The following is a 13374-nucleotide window of genomic DNA, read 5'->3' as shown; positions in this document are numbered from 1 at the left end:
ACAAGCTCTGACAGACAGCAACATACTCCGACAGGGTTAACCGACAAAACCCGGATAAGCATAAGTGTCTGTTTCCATGCCTCCGTCTGTCTTTGTGCTGTGAATTGGCCTTAAAGTGCTTGAGTCAATATATCTCAAAGCATACACTGTATCAATTATTCAAAGATCACAAACATATAAAAAATATAATTCCTTATTTTTTTGTGTTCTAAATATCCATCTTTCCTAGATATGTCATTGAGAAGAAGGAGAAACTTGGAACCCGGTGGATGAAATCTGGAAAGACTTCAGGTCCTGACTGCCATTACAGAGTGACTGATGTAATTGAGGGGACTGAAGTCCAGTTCCAGGTCTCTGCTGAGAACGAGGCTGGAGTTGGTCACCCAAGTGAACCCACTGATATTGTGGTCATTGAGGACCCAACAGGTATGAAGTTTTAACCCCTTAAACCTGAAGTGTACTGCCGGCGAAATTTTCAAAATTTTTGGACTATTTTCATGAGACTAAAAAGTGGGTTAAAAATGGGTTGAATATTTGATTTGAGATGTAATCCATAATGAGACCATTCTTTCTCTTGACAGGCCCACCATCACCACCTCAGGAATTGCAGATTACAGAAGCAGCCAGAGACCATATTTGTATTGCCTGGAAGGCACCAGAAAAAAGTGGAGGAAGTCCCATTATCGGCTACCATATTGAGCTCTGTGAGGCTGGAACTGAGAAGTGGATGAGAGTCAACTCTCGTCCTGTCAAAGAGCTAAAATACAGAGCAGGGGATGAAGAGGGCATTGTTCCTGAGAAGCAATATACCTTCAGAGTCCGTGCTGTCAATTCTGTTGGTGCCAGTGAGCCCTCTGACATTTCTGACAACGTATATGCCAAAGATTCTGACTGTAAGAGGTTTTTTATTTTATTTTATTTTTTATACATTTTTAAATGATCATTTGTTACCATTTTAATGTAAGGATAACTGATTGCCCTATTAATCACATCATTGCAGGTAGCCCAACCCTTGACTTCCAGACCAAAGACCTTGTTGTTGTAGAAGGTGAAAAGATGCACCTACCTATTCCATTTAAGGCTGTGCCGTCACCTAAGATTACATGGCACAAAGATGGAAATGAACTGAAGACAGATGACAGAACCTTCTTTAGAGCGGAGTACACATCCTGCCATCTGGAAATTCCAAGCTGCTTACACGCTGATGCTGGCCAGTACAAAGTTACGTTGGAGAACAGCAATGGTTCAACAAGTGGAACACTCAATGTCAAAGTTATTGGTATGTTATGAGTTCTGCTGCTAGTTTGACTGCTTTATTGGAATATTTTATCTGTTAACAACTGATCATGTTAACATAAAAATTAAAACGCACCTTTGCATTTTAAACTAATGCCATTGCTTTGTTTATGTTTTTTCTAACAAACATTAGGTCTTCCTGGACCGTGTAAAGAAATTGTTGCCAGTGAAATTACCAAGAGCACCTGCAAGGTGTCCTGGGATCCTCCAGACTATGATGGTGGTAGCCCCGTTCTCCACTATGTGCTGCAACGCAGAGAAGCAGGCAGGAGAACCTATGTCAATGTTATGTCTGGAGAAAACAAAGTGAGCTGGCCGGTTAAGGATCTCATTCAAAATGGGGAGTATTACTTCCGTGTCAGAGCTGTCAACAAGATTGGTGGTGGTGAATTCATTGAGCTTCGTAATCCTGTAATTGCTGAAGATCAGAAGCGTAAGTAATGACATTCATTGAACGGATTTATATGTACCTTTCATTTTGCATGATATTTTTAATACATTTTTGTCCATCAAATACAGAACGTCCTGATCCACCCCTCGATGTGGAAACACACAACCCAACTTCTGAGAGTGTGACCCTTACGTGGAAGCCTCCCATGTATGATGGTGGATGCAAAATTATGGGTTACATTCTTGAGAAGATGATGAAAGGGGAAGATCATTTTCAGAGATGTAATGACTTCCTTGTGCCAGTGTTGTCCTATACTGTTAAGGGGTTGACACAAGGAAAAGAATATCAGTTCCGTGTGAGTGCCGAAAATGCAGCTGGTGTCAGTGATCCTTCACGCAGCTCACCTTGGATCAAAGCCTCAGATGCAGTTGGTATGAACTTAATCTTTTGTTACTTGTTAAATCATAAAGTTTTTTTCAAATGTGAATTCCCTCTGATGCAAGCTATTGGTATATGTAAGCATTTTTTGTTATTCTGCTTCCAGATCGGCCAAAGGTATTCCTTAGCGGTAGTCTACAATCAGGCTTGTCTGTGAGACGAGGTGAAGAGATCCGATTGGATGCCAACATCTCTGGATTTCCTTACCCCCAAATTACATGGATGAGGAACAATTCAACCATTTGGCCAGAGCCACTGAAGAAGAGACCAGAAAGGCCCATTAAAAAGAAGAAAGAGAAAGAAAAAGAAAAGGAGGAAAAGAAAGAGGCAGATGCAGAAAAGAAGGTGGAAGACAAAGAGGTGAAGGAGGAGGACAAGGCAAAGAAGGAAGAAGAAAAGGAGAAAGAAAAGGAGAAAGAAAAAGAAAAGGAGGTGGAGGTGGAGGAACCGGAGGAACCTGAAGAAGCATACCACCCAAGCTTAAATGAACGTCTTACCATTGAATCCAAGAGGAAGGGTGAATCCTTAATTATTGTAACAGATACTATCAGAGGCGATCATGGTGTTTTCACGATAAAAGTGGAAAATGATCATGGTGTTGCCTCTGCCTCCTGTGAAGTTAATGTCCTTGGTGAGTTGAGATAATATTCCAAAGATTGTTTTTTTGTTGTCTCTGTAATCTTTAATCAAAACATGATAATTTACTCTTCATCTGAAGAAGATAAAGCATGACTTTCCTTTTTTGCTGATGTCACTTACCCCACACAAGCTATTGGATTATATAACCAATTCTCAAATAAATAGCTAATTAGGCATTGTTCAAGTAAATTTATTTGGTCTGGTATACCACATTGGTATGGAAACCAATCAGTTGAAACCAACTTTAATAATGACACTTTACCAGAAACATATAGACCCTTTTCCACCTTCAATATTTTGGGAAAGAATGGAATGTTCATTTTTACACTTTCATATTTCAGATACTCCTGGACCTCCAGTCAATTTCAAATTCGAAGAGATAAGGAAGAACTCAATCCTCTGTAAGTGGGATCCTCCTCTGGATGATGGTGGTTGTGAAGTCCTTAACTACATATTGGAGCGAAAAGATAACTCCAAGGCTGAGCTTGGATGGATCACTGTAACATCAATCCTTAGAGGTTGTAAATTTCTAGTGCCCAAACTTATTGAGGGCAAGGAGTACCTCTTCCGTGTCACTGCCGAGAACAAGTATGGTCCTGGAACCCCATTCATCTCCAAACCTGTCATTGCAAAGAATCCATTTGGTATTACGACTTTCCATTGTTTGTTTGATCACATAATTTGCATTATTGTTTTTCACAGTTAATCTAACAGTTCAATTTGCCTTTGTCAATTCAGATCCTCCAGAGGCGCCGGAGAAACCTGAAATTAAGGATGTCACAGCCAGCAGTATGCGTGTTACCTGGATAGAACCCAATGACAATGGCAGCCCCATTGAGGGATATTGGGTAGAGAAACGAGAAATTAACAGCACACACTGGGCGAGAGTCAATCGCACCATGGTTCCTGATTTGGAAATAAATGTAGAGGGCCTTTTAGAGGGTCTGACATATATTTTCAGAGTCTGTGCGGAAAGTGTAGCTGGACCTGGAAAGTTCAGTCCCCCGTCAGAACCAAAAACAGCACAGGCACAAATCAGTAAGTTTGTAACATTAAACTTGACTATATAAACCATGAACATATGGGAATTACATTTAATATCAATTTAAAATGTAATATTTATTATATAACAATTATTTTTTCAGTGCCCCCGGGTCCACCAATTCCAAGAGTTGTTGACACCTCAGACTTTTCAATTGATGTTGAATGGGATCCTCCCGCAGACGATGGAGGCGCAGACATCTTTGGTTATCATGTTGACAAAGTTGTTGCTGGTACCCAGGACTGGTCACGAGCCACAGAGAGGCCATGGAAGAACCGCACATTTACAGTGTATGGCGTTAGAGAAAGCGCAAAATACATTGTCCGTGTTGTTGCAGTCAATTGTGCTGGTGAAGGACAACCAGGTTTTACAGATGCAGTAATTGTGAGAAACCCTGCAGGTATAAACATAAAACTAATGCTAATTAGCATAAGCTATTGTTTAATTGTTAAGCAATTAAAGTGTTCCAAGATAAAGAGATAGCTTTGTTTCTTTGCCAAAACAGAGGTTCCTGTCATCGAGCTTGATATCTCTGTGAAAAATGGCGTTGTCGTTAGAGCTGGAGAGATGCTGAGAATTCCAGCACATGTGACTGGTAGACCTTTTCCATTTTTGAAATGGACAAAGGATGATGATGCATTAGAAAAAGATCGTATGGAGGTTGAAGAAGCTGGACCGGTCAGCACTGTTGTCATTAAAACCGCAAAGAGAAGTGATCATGGCAAATACCAAATCCAAGCAGCAAATCCAAGTGGTATTAAGTCTGCAAATACCAGGGTTGAAGTTATGGGTAAGAATTTTTTAATTGTAATATGTATTCAAAGTGTACACTTATTTTCATTACAGCATGCATAACATACAGTTCACAACATTTAAAATCTCTCTGCAGATGTTCCTGGACCAGTTCTTGACCTGAAACCTGTTGTGGTTACAAGAAAACTAATGATGTTGAATTGGTCAGATCCTGATGATGATGGTGGTAGTGATGTGACAGGGTTTATTATTGAAAGGAGGGAACCAAAGATGCACACATGGAGACAACCCATTGAGACTCCTTCCTCCAAATGTGAGATTGTAGGTATTATTGAGGGACAGGAGTACATTTTCCGTGTTGTGGCTAAGAACAAGTATGGATGTGGACCTCCAGTCGATCTCGGACCAATCCGTGCTGTGGATCCTCAAGGTAAACCTGATATACACAATGCTTTTACTCTTAGAACAACTCTCACTATTATGACTGTTCTTGTGTATTTATTGTCATATGTTTTTTTGAATGCCAGGTCCACCAACTTCTCCTGAAAAGTTCCACTATACTGAGAGGACCAAGTCCTCTGTTACTATTGAATGGAGACCACCGCGTAATGATGGTGGTAGTCCAATCATTGGCTACATCATTGAGAAAAAGCGACAAGATGAACCAGCCTTTCAGCGTGTCAACCCAGAGCTGATCACTGCTCAAATTTTGACAGTTGAAAACCTTGATGAGTTGCATATGTATGAGTTCCGTGCAAAGGCTGTCAATGCACTTGGTGAAAGTGAGCCTTCAATTACCATGACTGTTGTAATTCAGGATGATGAAGGTTTGTCCTATTCTAGTTTAACATCACTGTTCTTCAGAACAGACATTTCATCTGTTTTGTTTTTTTGATGACACACATTTCATCTGTCTTTTGATAATTATAGTGGCACCAAGTCTGCATATGCTGAAGCACTTCAAGGGTGATTTGATCCGAGTAAGGAAAAACGAACCTATTGAGATGCCTGCTGAAGTCACAGGCCTACCAATGCCAAAGATTGAATGGCTGAAGGATGATGTTGTTATTGACACCCCCACTGAGAAACTCTTGATAGAAACCAAAGAGATTGACAGAGTGACATCACATACAAAACTCTCCATCTCTGCTGTTACGAGATTGGACAAGGGCACATACACTGTTATTGCCTCAAATCGTTTGGGAACACTCAGTCATTCCATCACAGTGGAAGTGTTGGGTAAGTTATCCTATACTTTACAACAAAAAGTATTGGACACTTGAACATTTCAGTTAAAACTGAATAGCCAAATGCGTAGTTCATCACATTAACTATGGAAATCATCTACCGGTACTTATGTTTGAGAACCAAAAGGTGCCTAATACACTTGTCTTAATTTTTATATATATATACTTTTTTAAACACTTTTATTTATAAAAAGAAAAAAAAGGTGTTTTGAAATGTTTTACTTGAAATGTATGTTTTTTTTATAATTTTCAATGGCAAGCAGTATGTCATGGCTTAAGTGTCCAAAGTGTGTTTATTTTGCATATACTTAATGATTTATAATTATCTATTTTTTTCATAGATCGCCCAACACCACCAAGGAATATTGCTGTTTCAAACATCAAATCTCAGTCTTGCAACCTTACCTGGGATGCCCCATTGGATATTGGTGGCAGTGAGCTTACCAACTACATTGTTGAGATAAAAGACCTTAATGTTGAAGATCCTGAAAATGCTGAGTGGGTGCAAGTTACTAACTCCATTATTGAGAAGCGATATGGGGTAAGCAAAACAATTATTTTATAGCATTTGTATAGGTAGTCATTCAAAATGCGTCAAACAAGAGTATTGTTTATATAATACAAATAGAATGGTAAAATTTGCTGAAATAATGATATCATCTTGTTGTAAGACTATATACATTTTTTATGTTTTTTTGCAGGTATGGAACCTGGAAACTGGTGGCAACTATAAATTTAGGGTCAAAGCTGAGAATAAGTATGGAATAAGTGAGGCCTGTGAAATGGAAGAGGTTCAGATTAGGGATCCTTTTGCTCTGCCTGGCCCACCTGAGAAGGTCACTATCACGGATCGCTCTAAGACCCATATGGTACTGACATGGGAACCACCTAGTGACAGTAGTGGTTCTATGATTACTGGGTACTGGCTTGAGAAGCGTGAAAAGGGCACTTCCTATTGGTCTCGTGTGAATAAGGTACTGGTGTCAAAACGTGGCATGAAAGGCTGGGAATACCAGGTTACCCGTCTCGTAGAGGGAGCAGAGTATGAATTCCGTGCAATGGCTTGCAATTCTGCTGGTATTGGACCACCTAGTGCCATTTCTGAATCTGCCGTTGCTGATGATCCATTGAGTAAGAACATAAATTAAGTGCATTTGTATTTTGGATATATTTTAATGAATTATGTTTTTAACATATTTCATGTTTGTTTGTTTGTTTTGTGTGTGTGTGTGTGTGTGTGTGTGTGTGTGTGTGTGTGTGTGTGTGTGTGTGTGTGTGTGTGTTTACAGCTCCACCTAGCATGCCAGCAGCTCCTGAGATTGCTGACAAAACCAAGCATAGTGTCACCCTTGCATGGACCCCACCAGCTAAAGATGGTGGTCGGCCCATCAAAGGTTACATCATTGAGATCCAGGATGAAGGAACTTCTGAGTGGGCCAGGATTAATGATGCTGAAAATCTGCATCCTTCTACTGTGTTCACAATTCCAAACCTCCCAGAACTTAAGAAATACCGATTCAGAATCATTGCTGTCAATGAAATTGGCGAGTCTGAACCAAGCCCCAGAACCACTGAAGTTCGCATAGAGGACATTCAAAGTAAAGTCTTTTGTACTGAAATACAAATTAACTTCCTCAAGAGTCACAATATTTATTTTTGCATGACCTTATGCATTCTCTTAATTCCACAGCTGGACCGAAGATCTTCATGGATATCAGTGCTCATGATCTTCTGTGTATCCGTGCTGGATCTCCATTTAAGATTCCTGCTACCATCACAGGGCGTCCTGCTCCCAAAGTTACATGGGAGTTTGATGGCAAAGCAAAGACAGAAAAGAAGGATCGTCTTCATATCTTACCAGTGGATTCACAGGTAATACTTTTTCTCTAATTTTAGACAAAAATACTATTTTCTTCTGAATCTAAGATAGATGTTTATTGATGATTTTCTTGGGGATTAGGTTGAATCAACTGACACTACCTCAGTTATTACAATTCCTGTGAGTTTGAGAAGCCATTCTGGCAGGTATACAATTACAGCAAAGAACAAATCAGGACAGAAGCATGTCAACGTCAGAGTAAATGTGCTTGGTGAGTTTGCTACTTATATTTTTAATGAATGAATGATAAGACTTACCGGTAATCAAAAATAACATTGTGCTATGAAGTAAATTGATCAATTTTTTCCAGATGTTCCTGGAGCACCCAAAGAGCTCAAAGTAACTGATGTCACCAGAACCACAATGAGACTCATTTGGAAGCTGCCAGATAATGATGGTGGTGAAAGAATCAAAAGTTATTTTATTGAGAAGAAGGCTGTCAATGCAAAGGCTTGGACAATTGTCAACGCTACTTGTGCAAGCATGGCCTTTGTTGTGCCCAACCTCCTTGAGGGACAGGACTACTTATTCCGTGTTCGTGCTGAGAATCGCCTTGGCTTTGGACCATTTATCGAGACCACAGAACCTGTTAGGGCAAGAGATCCTATCTGTAAGTTGGTTGGCCCAGTATTTTGAAAAGCATTGCATGCCTCTAAATTGTTTTCTAATTCATTTCTGATTAATCTTATTTTCTTTTAATGTCAAGATCCCCCTGATCCTCCAACCAAGGTGAAAATTAACCTTGTTACAAAGAATGCCGTAACCCTGACATGGGTTCCTCCTAAGAATGATGGTGGAGCACCAGTAAAGCATTACATCATTGAGAGGTTGAGCTGGGATACCAGTGGTCCACAGAAAGAGACTTGGAAACAATGCAACAAGAGAGATGTTGAAGAGACTACCTTCATAATTGAAGACCTTAAAGAAGGTGGCGAATATGAGTTCCGTGTTAAAGCTGTAAATGAAGCTGGTGCAAGCAGACCCTCTGTTACTGCCGGTCCAATTGTCATTAAGGACCAGACATGTGAGTTGAAGATCATGTCATTTTTGATAAAGGTTCTTGAAATATGACACTTAGTTATTTGCTAACGTTTCTTTTAAATCTTTTTTTAGGTGCTCCAAGTATTGATCTCAGAGAGGCTTTAGAAGGTGCTGAAGGATATGATGTCAACATTGTTGCCAGGATACAAGGCTGTCCATTCCCATCTCTTGTCTGGCACAAGGCTCCACAGGACAAGCTTGATGACAAAGCTGCTTTACAATATGACAAACATGTCAATAAACTTGTTTCTGATGAGAAATGTACCCTGTTAATTCAGCAGTCAAAGAGAGCTGACAGCGCAGTATACACTCTGACAGCCACCAACAGTTTGGGCACAGCCACCAAGAGCATCAAGCTTAGCATTTTGGGTAAGTCCTTGAATTCCATGATTTAATTTTCTCCTAATTTCAAATGATTCATCCATTTGAAAGATAAAAAATTATAATATGCTATGCCTGTGTCCTTAGGACGTCCTGGTGTACCTGTAGGACCAATCAAGATTGGGGAGATTTTCGCTGAAAGGATTGGTCTCTCCTGGAATTCACCCACAGATGATGGTGGTTCCAAGATTACAAACTATGTCATTGAAAAGCGTGAGGAAAACAGAAAAACATGGGTCCATGTCTCTAGTGATCCAAAGGAATGCCAATACACAGTACAAAGGCTAACAGAGGGCCATGAGTATGAGTTCCGTGTTATGGCTCAGAATAAATATGGAATTGGACCACCCTTGTACAGTGAACCTGAGAAAGCACGGAACCTCTTCAGTAAGTTTCATATACTTGGAATCTCTAAGTCCAGCGGTTTTCAAACTTTTTGATTCCCATGACCTCCAAATATGATGAAATATGTACATATATAAGGACCCATTTATACTGTGTGAAAAAATGTTAAGCTTGACATAATTCAAACTAATCAATTGGCTTTAAATTGTCATTAAACTAAAGGAGAATATTCAAACATTATCTGGAACATATTTACTATGTATTAATTTGTCAGTGTATGTTGATATCTAGTTACAGTCTACCCATAGTTAGAGTAATATTATGTAACTGTTAAAAAGTATAAGTAAGATGAATGATTTCATGATTTTTGGTTTCCAATTTCCAGTCTTTTGAAAACAGAATGAAATGACAATGTAAAATTCAGTAAAAGTTAAAATGGTTTTAAATGTATTCAATATATTATTCAAACTCGGATCCTTGCAAAAATAAATGTATTGTTTAAATTCAATTTAATACTTATTTTACTCCATTCTTCCCTTAATAGCTGTCCCTGGCCAATGTGAGAAGCCAACTGTTACAGATGTTTCAGTTGAATCTATGACTGTCAACTGGGATGAGCCAGAATATGATGGTGGCTCTCCAGTAACTGGTTATTGGTTAGAGCGTAAGGAAACTACAGGCAAGCGTTGGACAAGAGTAAATCGCGAACCTATCAGAATCAGGACTCTAGGAGTTTCCCATATTGTAACAGGCCTTATGGAGGGTTCTATCTACCAGTTCCGTGTTATTGCAATTAATGCAGCTGGATGCGGCCCTCCTAGTGTTCCTTCTGATCCTGTTCCATGTAGAGACCCCATAGGTATGTTAGGATTTTCTTGTTTTCTTAAAAAAAAAAATGTTACTCGTGTTTTTTACTCGTGTACTTTTGTATTTTGGTGGCCCTTTCATTTTTTTTTCTAAATCATGCGTCAATTATACGTTTGTATTTTTTCTTAACAGCACCTCCAGGACCTCCAACACCAAAAGTAACAGACTGTACCAAGTCAACTGTTGATCTTGAATGGATTCCTCCACTTATTGATGGTGGATCTAAGATCACAGGCTATTTTGTAGAGTACAAAGAAGAAGGGCAAGAGGAATGGGAGAAGGTATGCACACACACACACACACACACACACACACACATATATATATATACATATATATATATATATATATATATATATATATATATATATATATATATATATATATATATATAAAATTTACTTTTTTTATCTTAGGTTAAAGACAAGGAAATCAGAGGCACCAAGTTTGTTGTTCCTGGACTTAAAGAGCTTGGACTCTACAGATTTAGAGTGAGAGCTGTAAATTCTGCAGGTGTGGGAGAACCTGGTGAGGTTTCTGATGTGATTGAAGTCAAGGACAGGACAAGTAAGCATTGGTTCAGATATTAGATTTCTCTGCTGTCTTTTTTCTGTCTTCTGTTTTCTGTATTTATTTTATATTTAATTTGCCATATATTTTAGTTCCCCCTGAAGTAGACCTGGATGCAACTGTCAAGGAAAAGATTGTTGTTCATGCTGGTGGGGTAATCCGCATCCTGGCCTATGTGTCAGGAAAGCCGGCTCCAGAGATTATTTGGAATAGAGATGACGGTGATGTACCAAAGGAGGGTGCTGTTGAGACCACCTCTATAAGTTCAGCTTTGGTTATCAAAAGTTGCAGGAGACAGCACCAAGGCATTTATACGCTGACTGCTAAGAATGCAGGTGGAGAGAGGAAGAAAGCAGTTATTGTTGAAGTATTGGGTGAGTGTTTTTTTTATATATATATATATATCTTAATTATGAAATGATTTCAATAAACTAATTAACACTGCTTGTTTTTTCTCTTCACAGATGTCCCTGGCCCAGTGGGTCAGCCTTTCTCTGGTGAGAATCTCACCAATGACTCTTGTAAGTTGACATGGTACTCTCCTGAAGACGATGGTGGCTCAGCTATCACCAACTATATAATTGAGAAGAGAGAAGCTGACCGCAGAGGATGGACTTCAGTGACATATACTGTCACAAGACATAATGCTGTTGTCCAGGGTCTTATAGATGGCAAGGGTTACTTCTTCAGAATTGCAGCTGAAAATATTATTGGAATGGGTCCCTTCACTGAGACTTCAGCTCCAGTCGTCATCAAGGATCCACTCTGTAAGCCTTGTTTTTGTTAGTTTACAGTATTAATTTTTTTTACATGTCATTACTTTTAATTACTCGTATGATGTCTCACACATTTCTCACACAACTTCTTCAGCTGTACCTGAGCGTCCAGAGGATCTTGAGGTTACAGCCATCACAAATGATTCAATCAGCGTTGCATGGAGGCCTCCAAAGTATGATGGAGGTTCAGACATTACAAGCTATGTTCTTGAAGTTCGTCTTATCGGACAGGACAATTTCAAGATTATTGCCGCAGAGGATAAACTTTTGAACCGTAAATTCACACATGTGGGTCTTAAAGAAGGTTGTTCTTATGAATTCCGAGTTAGTGCTGTCAATCAAATCGGTCAAGGCAAATCATCATTCAGCACCAAACCAGTTACATGCAAAAAAGAGTTTGGTAAGTAATTGAAGTGATGCACTGAAGTGATTTATTTTATTTTATTTTTTTATTGACTGTTTGATTTATTGTATTCTATACTCTTTACTAGAACCACCAAATCTTGATCTTGAGTTCCGTGACAAGCTTGTTGTTCGCGTTGGGGAAACTTGCACTCTTCAAAGCCAATACACAGGCAAACCAGCACCAACAATTAAATGGTTCAAAAATGATGAGGAGCTTCAGACAAATGAAGAAATCGCTCTTACCAGCACAAAAAATAAATTATGCTTGACTATTGCAAAAGCAAAACGTGATCACAGTGGAAAATACACTGTGGTTCTGGAGAACTCCATTGGCTCACGCAAGGGCATATGTACTGTTACTGTTGTTGGTAAGCTGATTTCTACTTTTTGTCAAGTAGATATTATATTTTTTATATATTATTTTTTTATCTTACAATTATTTCTTTGCAAACTTAATGATGAATCTTGTTTTATGAATTTTTCAGACCGTCCACAACCTCCAGAGGGTCCTGTTGTCTTTGATGAGATTTACAGGAATCATATGGTCATTTCTTGGAAGCCCCCATTGGATGATGGTGGAGCTGCTATTTCTAACTACACTGTTGAAAAGAGAGACACCAACAGGGATTTATGGATGCCTGTTACAGAATCTTGCACAAGGACATCATGCAGAGTTCCAAAACTAATTGAGGGAAGAGAGTACATCATTCGAATTTGTGCTCAAAATATTCATGGTATTAGTGATCCATTGCTATCTGCTGAAACAAAAGCAAAGGATATTTTCAGTAAGTAACAGATTCTGCAGTATAATATAATAGTCAATAAATTATTTTAACAATAATCTTTTAATTAATGGTCTAGTGTTTTACTCATGTTCTCAAATTTCTAACACCTGCAGAGGTTCCAGATGCACCACAGGCACCTGTGATAAAAGAAATCTATAAAGATACAGCTCTGATTTCATGGCTCCAGCCAGCTGATGGTGGCAAACCAATCACAAACTACATTGTTGAAAGAAAGGAGACCAAGGCCAAAATGTGGACTAGAGCTGGAAAAGACCGCATTTACCCCAACACAGAATATTGTGTTCCTGATCTTCTCAAAGGATGTGAATATGAATTCCGTGTCATGGCAGAGAATGTGATTGGTGTTGGTGACCCCAGTCCACCTTCAAAGCCCATCTATGCCAAAGATCCTATTGGTATGTATCCAACGATGTTTTAAATGAAAAATTTACAAATAACTATTTGAAGAAAAAATAAAAAACGTTTAAACAAAGTTAAAATAATAACACCCACCCTCCA

At 39.0% G+C, this 13374-nt stretch overlaps 1 protein-coding gene across 9 annotated transcripts in view; it reads left to right on the top strand.

Annotated features, from left to right (window-relative positions):
• ttn.2 (titin, tandem duplicate 2) overlaps nt 1-13374 on the top strand; it is a 162197-nt gene that overhangs the window by 87215 nt on the left and 61608 nt on the right. For all 9 annotated transcript variants that reach the window (XM_079617482.1, XM_079617481.1, XM_079617480.1 and 6 more), the window contains 31 exons: nt 230-426; nt 582-893; nt 1001-1279; nt 1430-1729; nt 1816-2118; nt 2232-2756; nt 3106-3408; nt 3503-3802; nt 3910-4206; nt 4312-4596; nt 4696-4989; nt 5087-5386; nt 5490-5798; nt 6148-6347; nt 6508-6937; nt 7096-7404; nt 7497-7678; nt 7767-7896; nt 7996-8295; nt 8392-8709; nt 8799-9095; nt 9195-9494; nt 9997-10311; nt 10452-10600; nt 10736-10886; nt 10982-11263; nt 11354-11656; nt 11760-12065; nt 12157-12438; nt 12556-12855; nt 12969-13271. In XM_079617482.1, coding sequence (XP_079473608.1) covers nt 230-426; nt 582-893; nt 1001-1279; nt 1430-1729; nt 1816-2118; nt 2232-2756; nt 3106-3408; nt 3503-3802; nt 3910-4206; nt 4312-4596; nt 4696-4989; nt 5087-5386; nt 5490-5798; nt 6148-6347; nt 6508-6937; nt 7096-7404; nt 7497-7678; nt 7767-7896; nt 7996-8295; nt 8392-8709; nt 8799-9095; nt 9195-9494; nt 9997-10311; nt 10452-10600; nt 10736-10886; nt 10982-11263; nt 11354-11656; nt 11760-12065; nt 12157-12438; nt 12556-12855; nt 12969-13271 — 8861 coding nt within the window. The remainder of the gene's footprint in view (nt 1-229; nt 427-581; nt 894-1000; nt 1280-1429; nt 1730-1815; nt 2119-2231; nt 2757-3105; nt 3409-3502; nt 3803-3909; nt 4207-4311; nt 4597-4695; nt 4990-5086; nt 5387-5489; nt 5799-6147; nt 6348-6507; nt 6938-7095; nt 7405-7496; nt 7679-7766; nt 7897-7995; nt 8296-8391; nt 8710-8798; nt 9096-9194; nt 9495-9996; nt 10312-10451; nt 10601-10735; nt 10887-10981; nt 11264-11353; nt 11657-11759; nt 12066-12156; nt 12439-12555; nt 12856-12968; nt 13272-13374) is intronic.

Source organism: Phoxinus phoxinus (assembly GCF_949152265.1).
Source record: "Phoxinus phoxinus genome assembly, chromosome: 7".
NCBI lineage: Eukaryota > Metazoa > Chordata > Actinopteri > Cypriniformes > Leuciscidae > Phoxinus > Phoxinus phoxinus.
The sequence above is the reverse complement of the archived record's forward strand: the minus strand, read 5'-3'. Positions and strand labels throughout refer to the sequence as shown.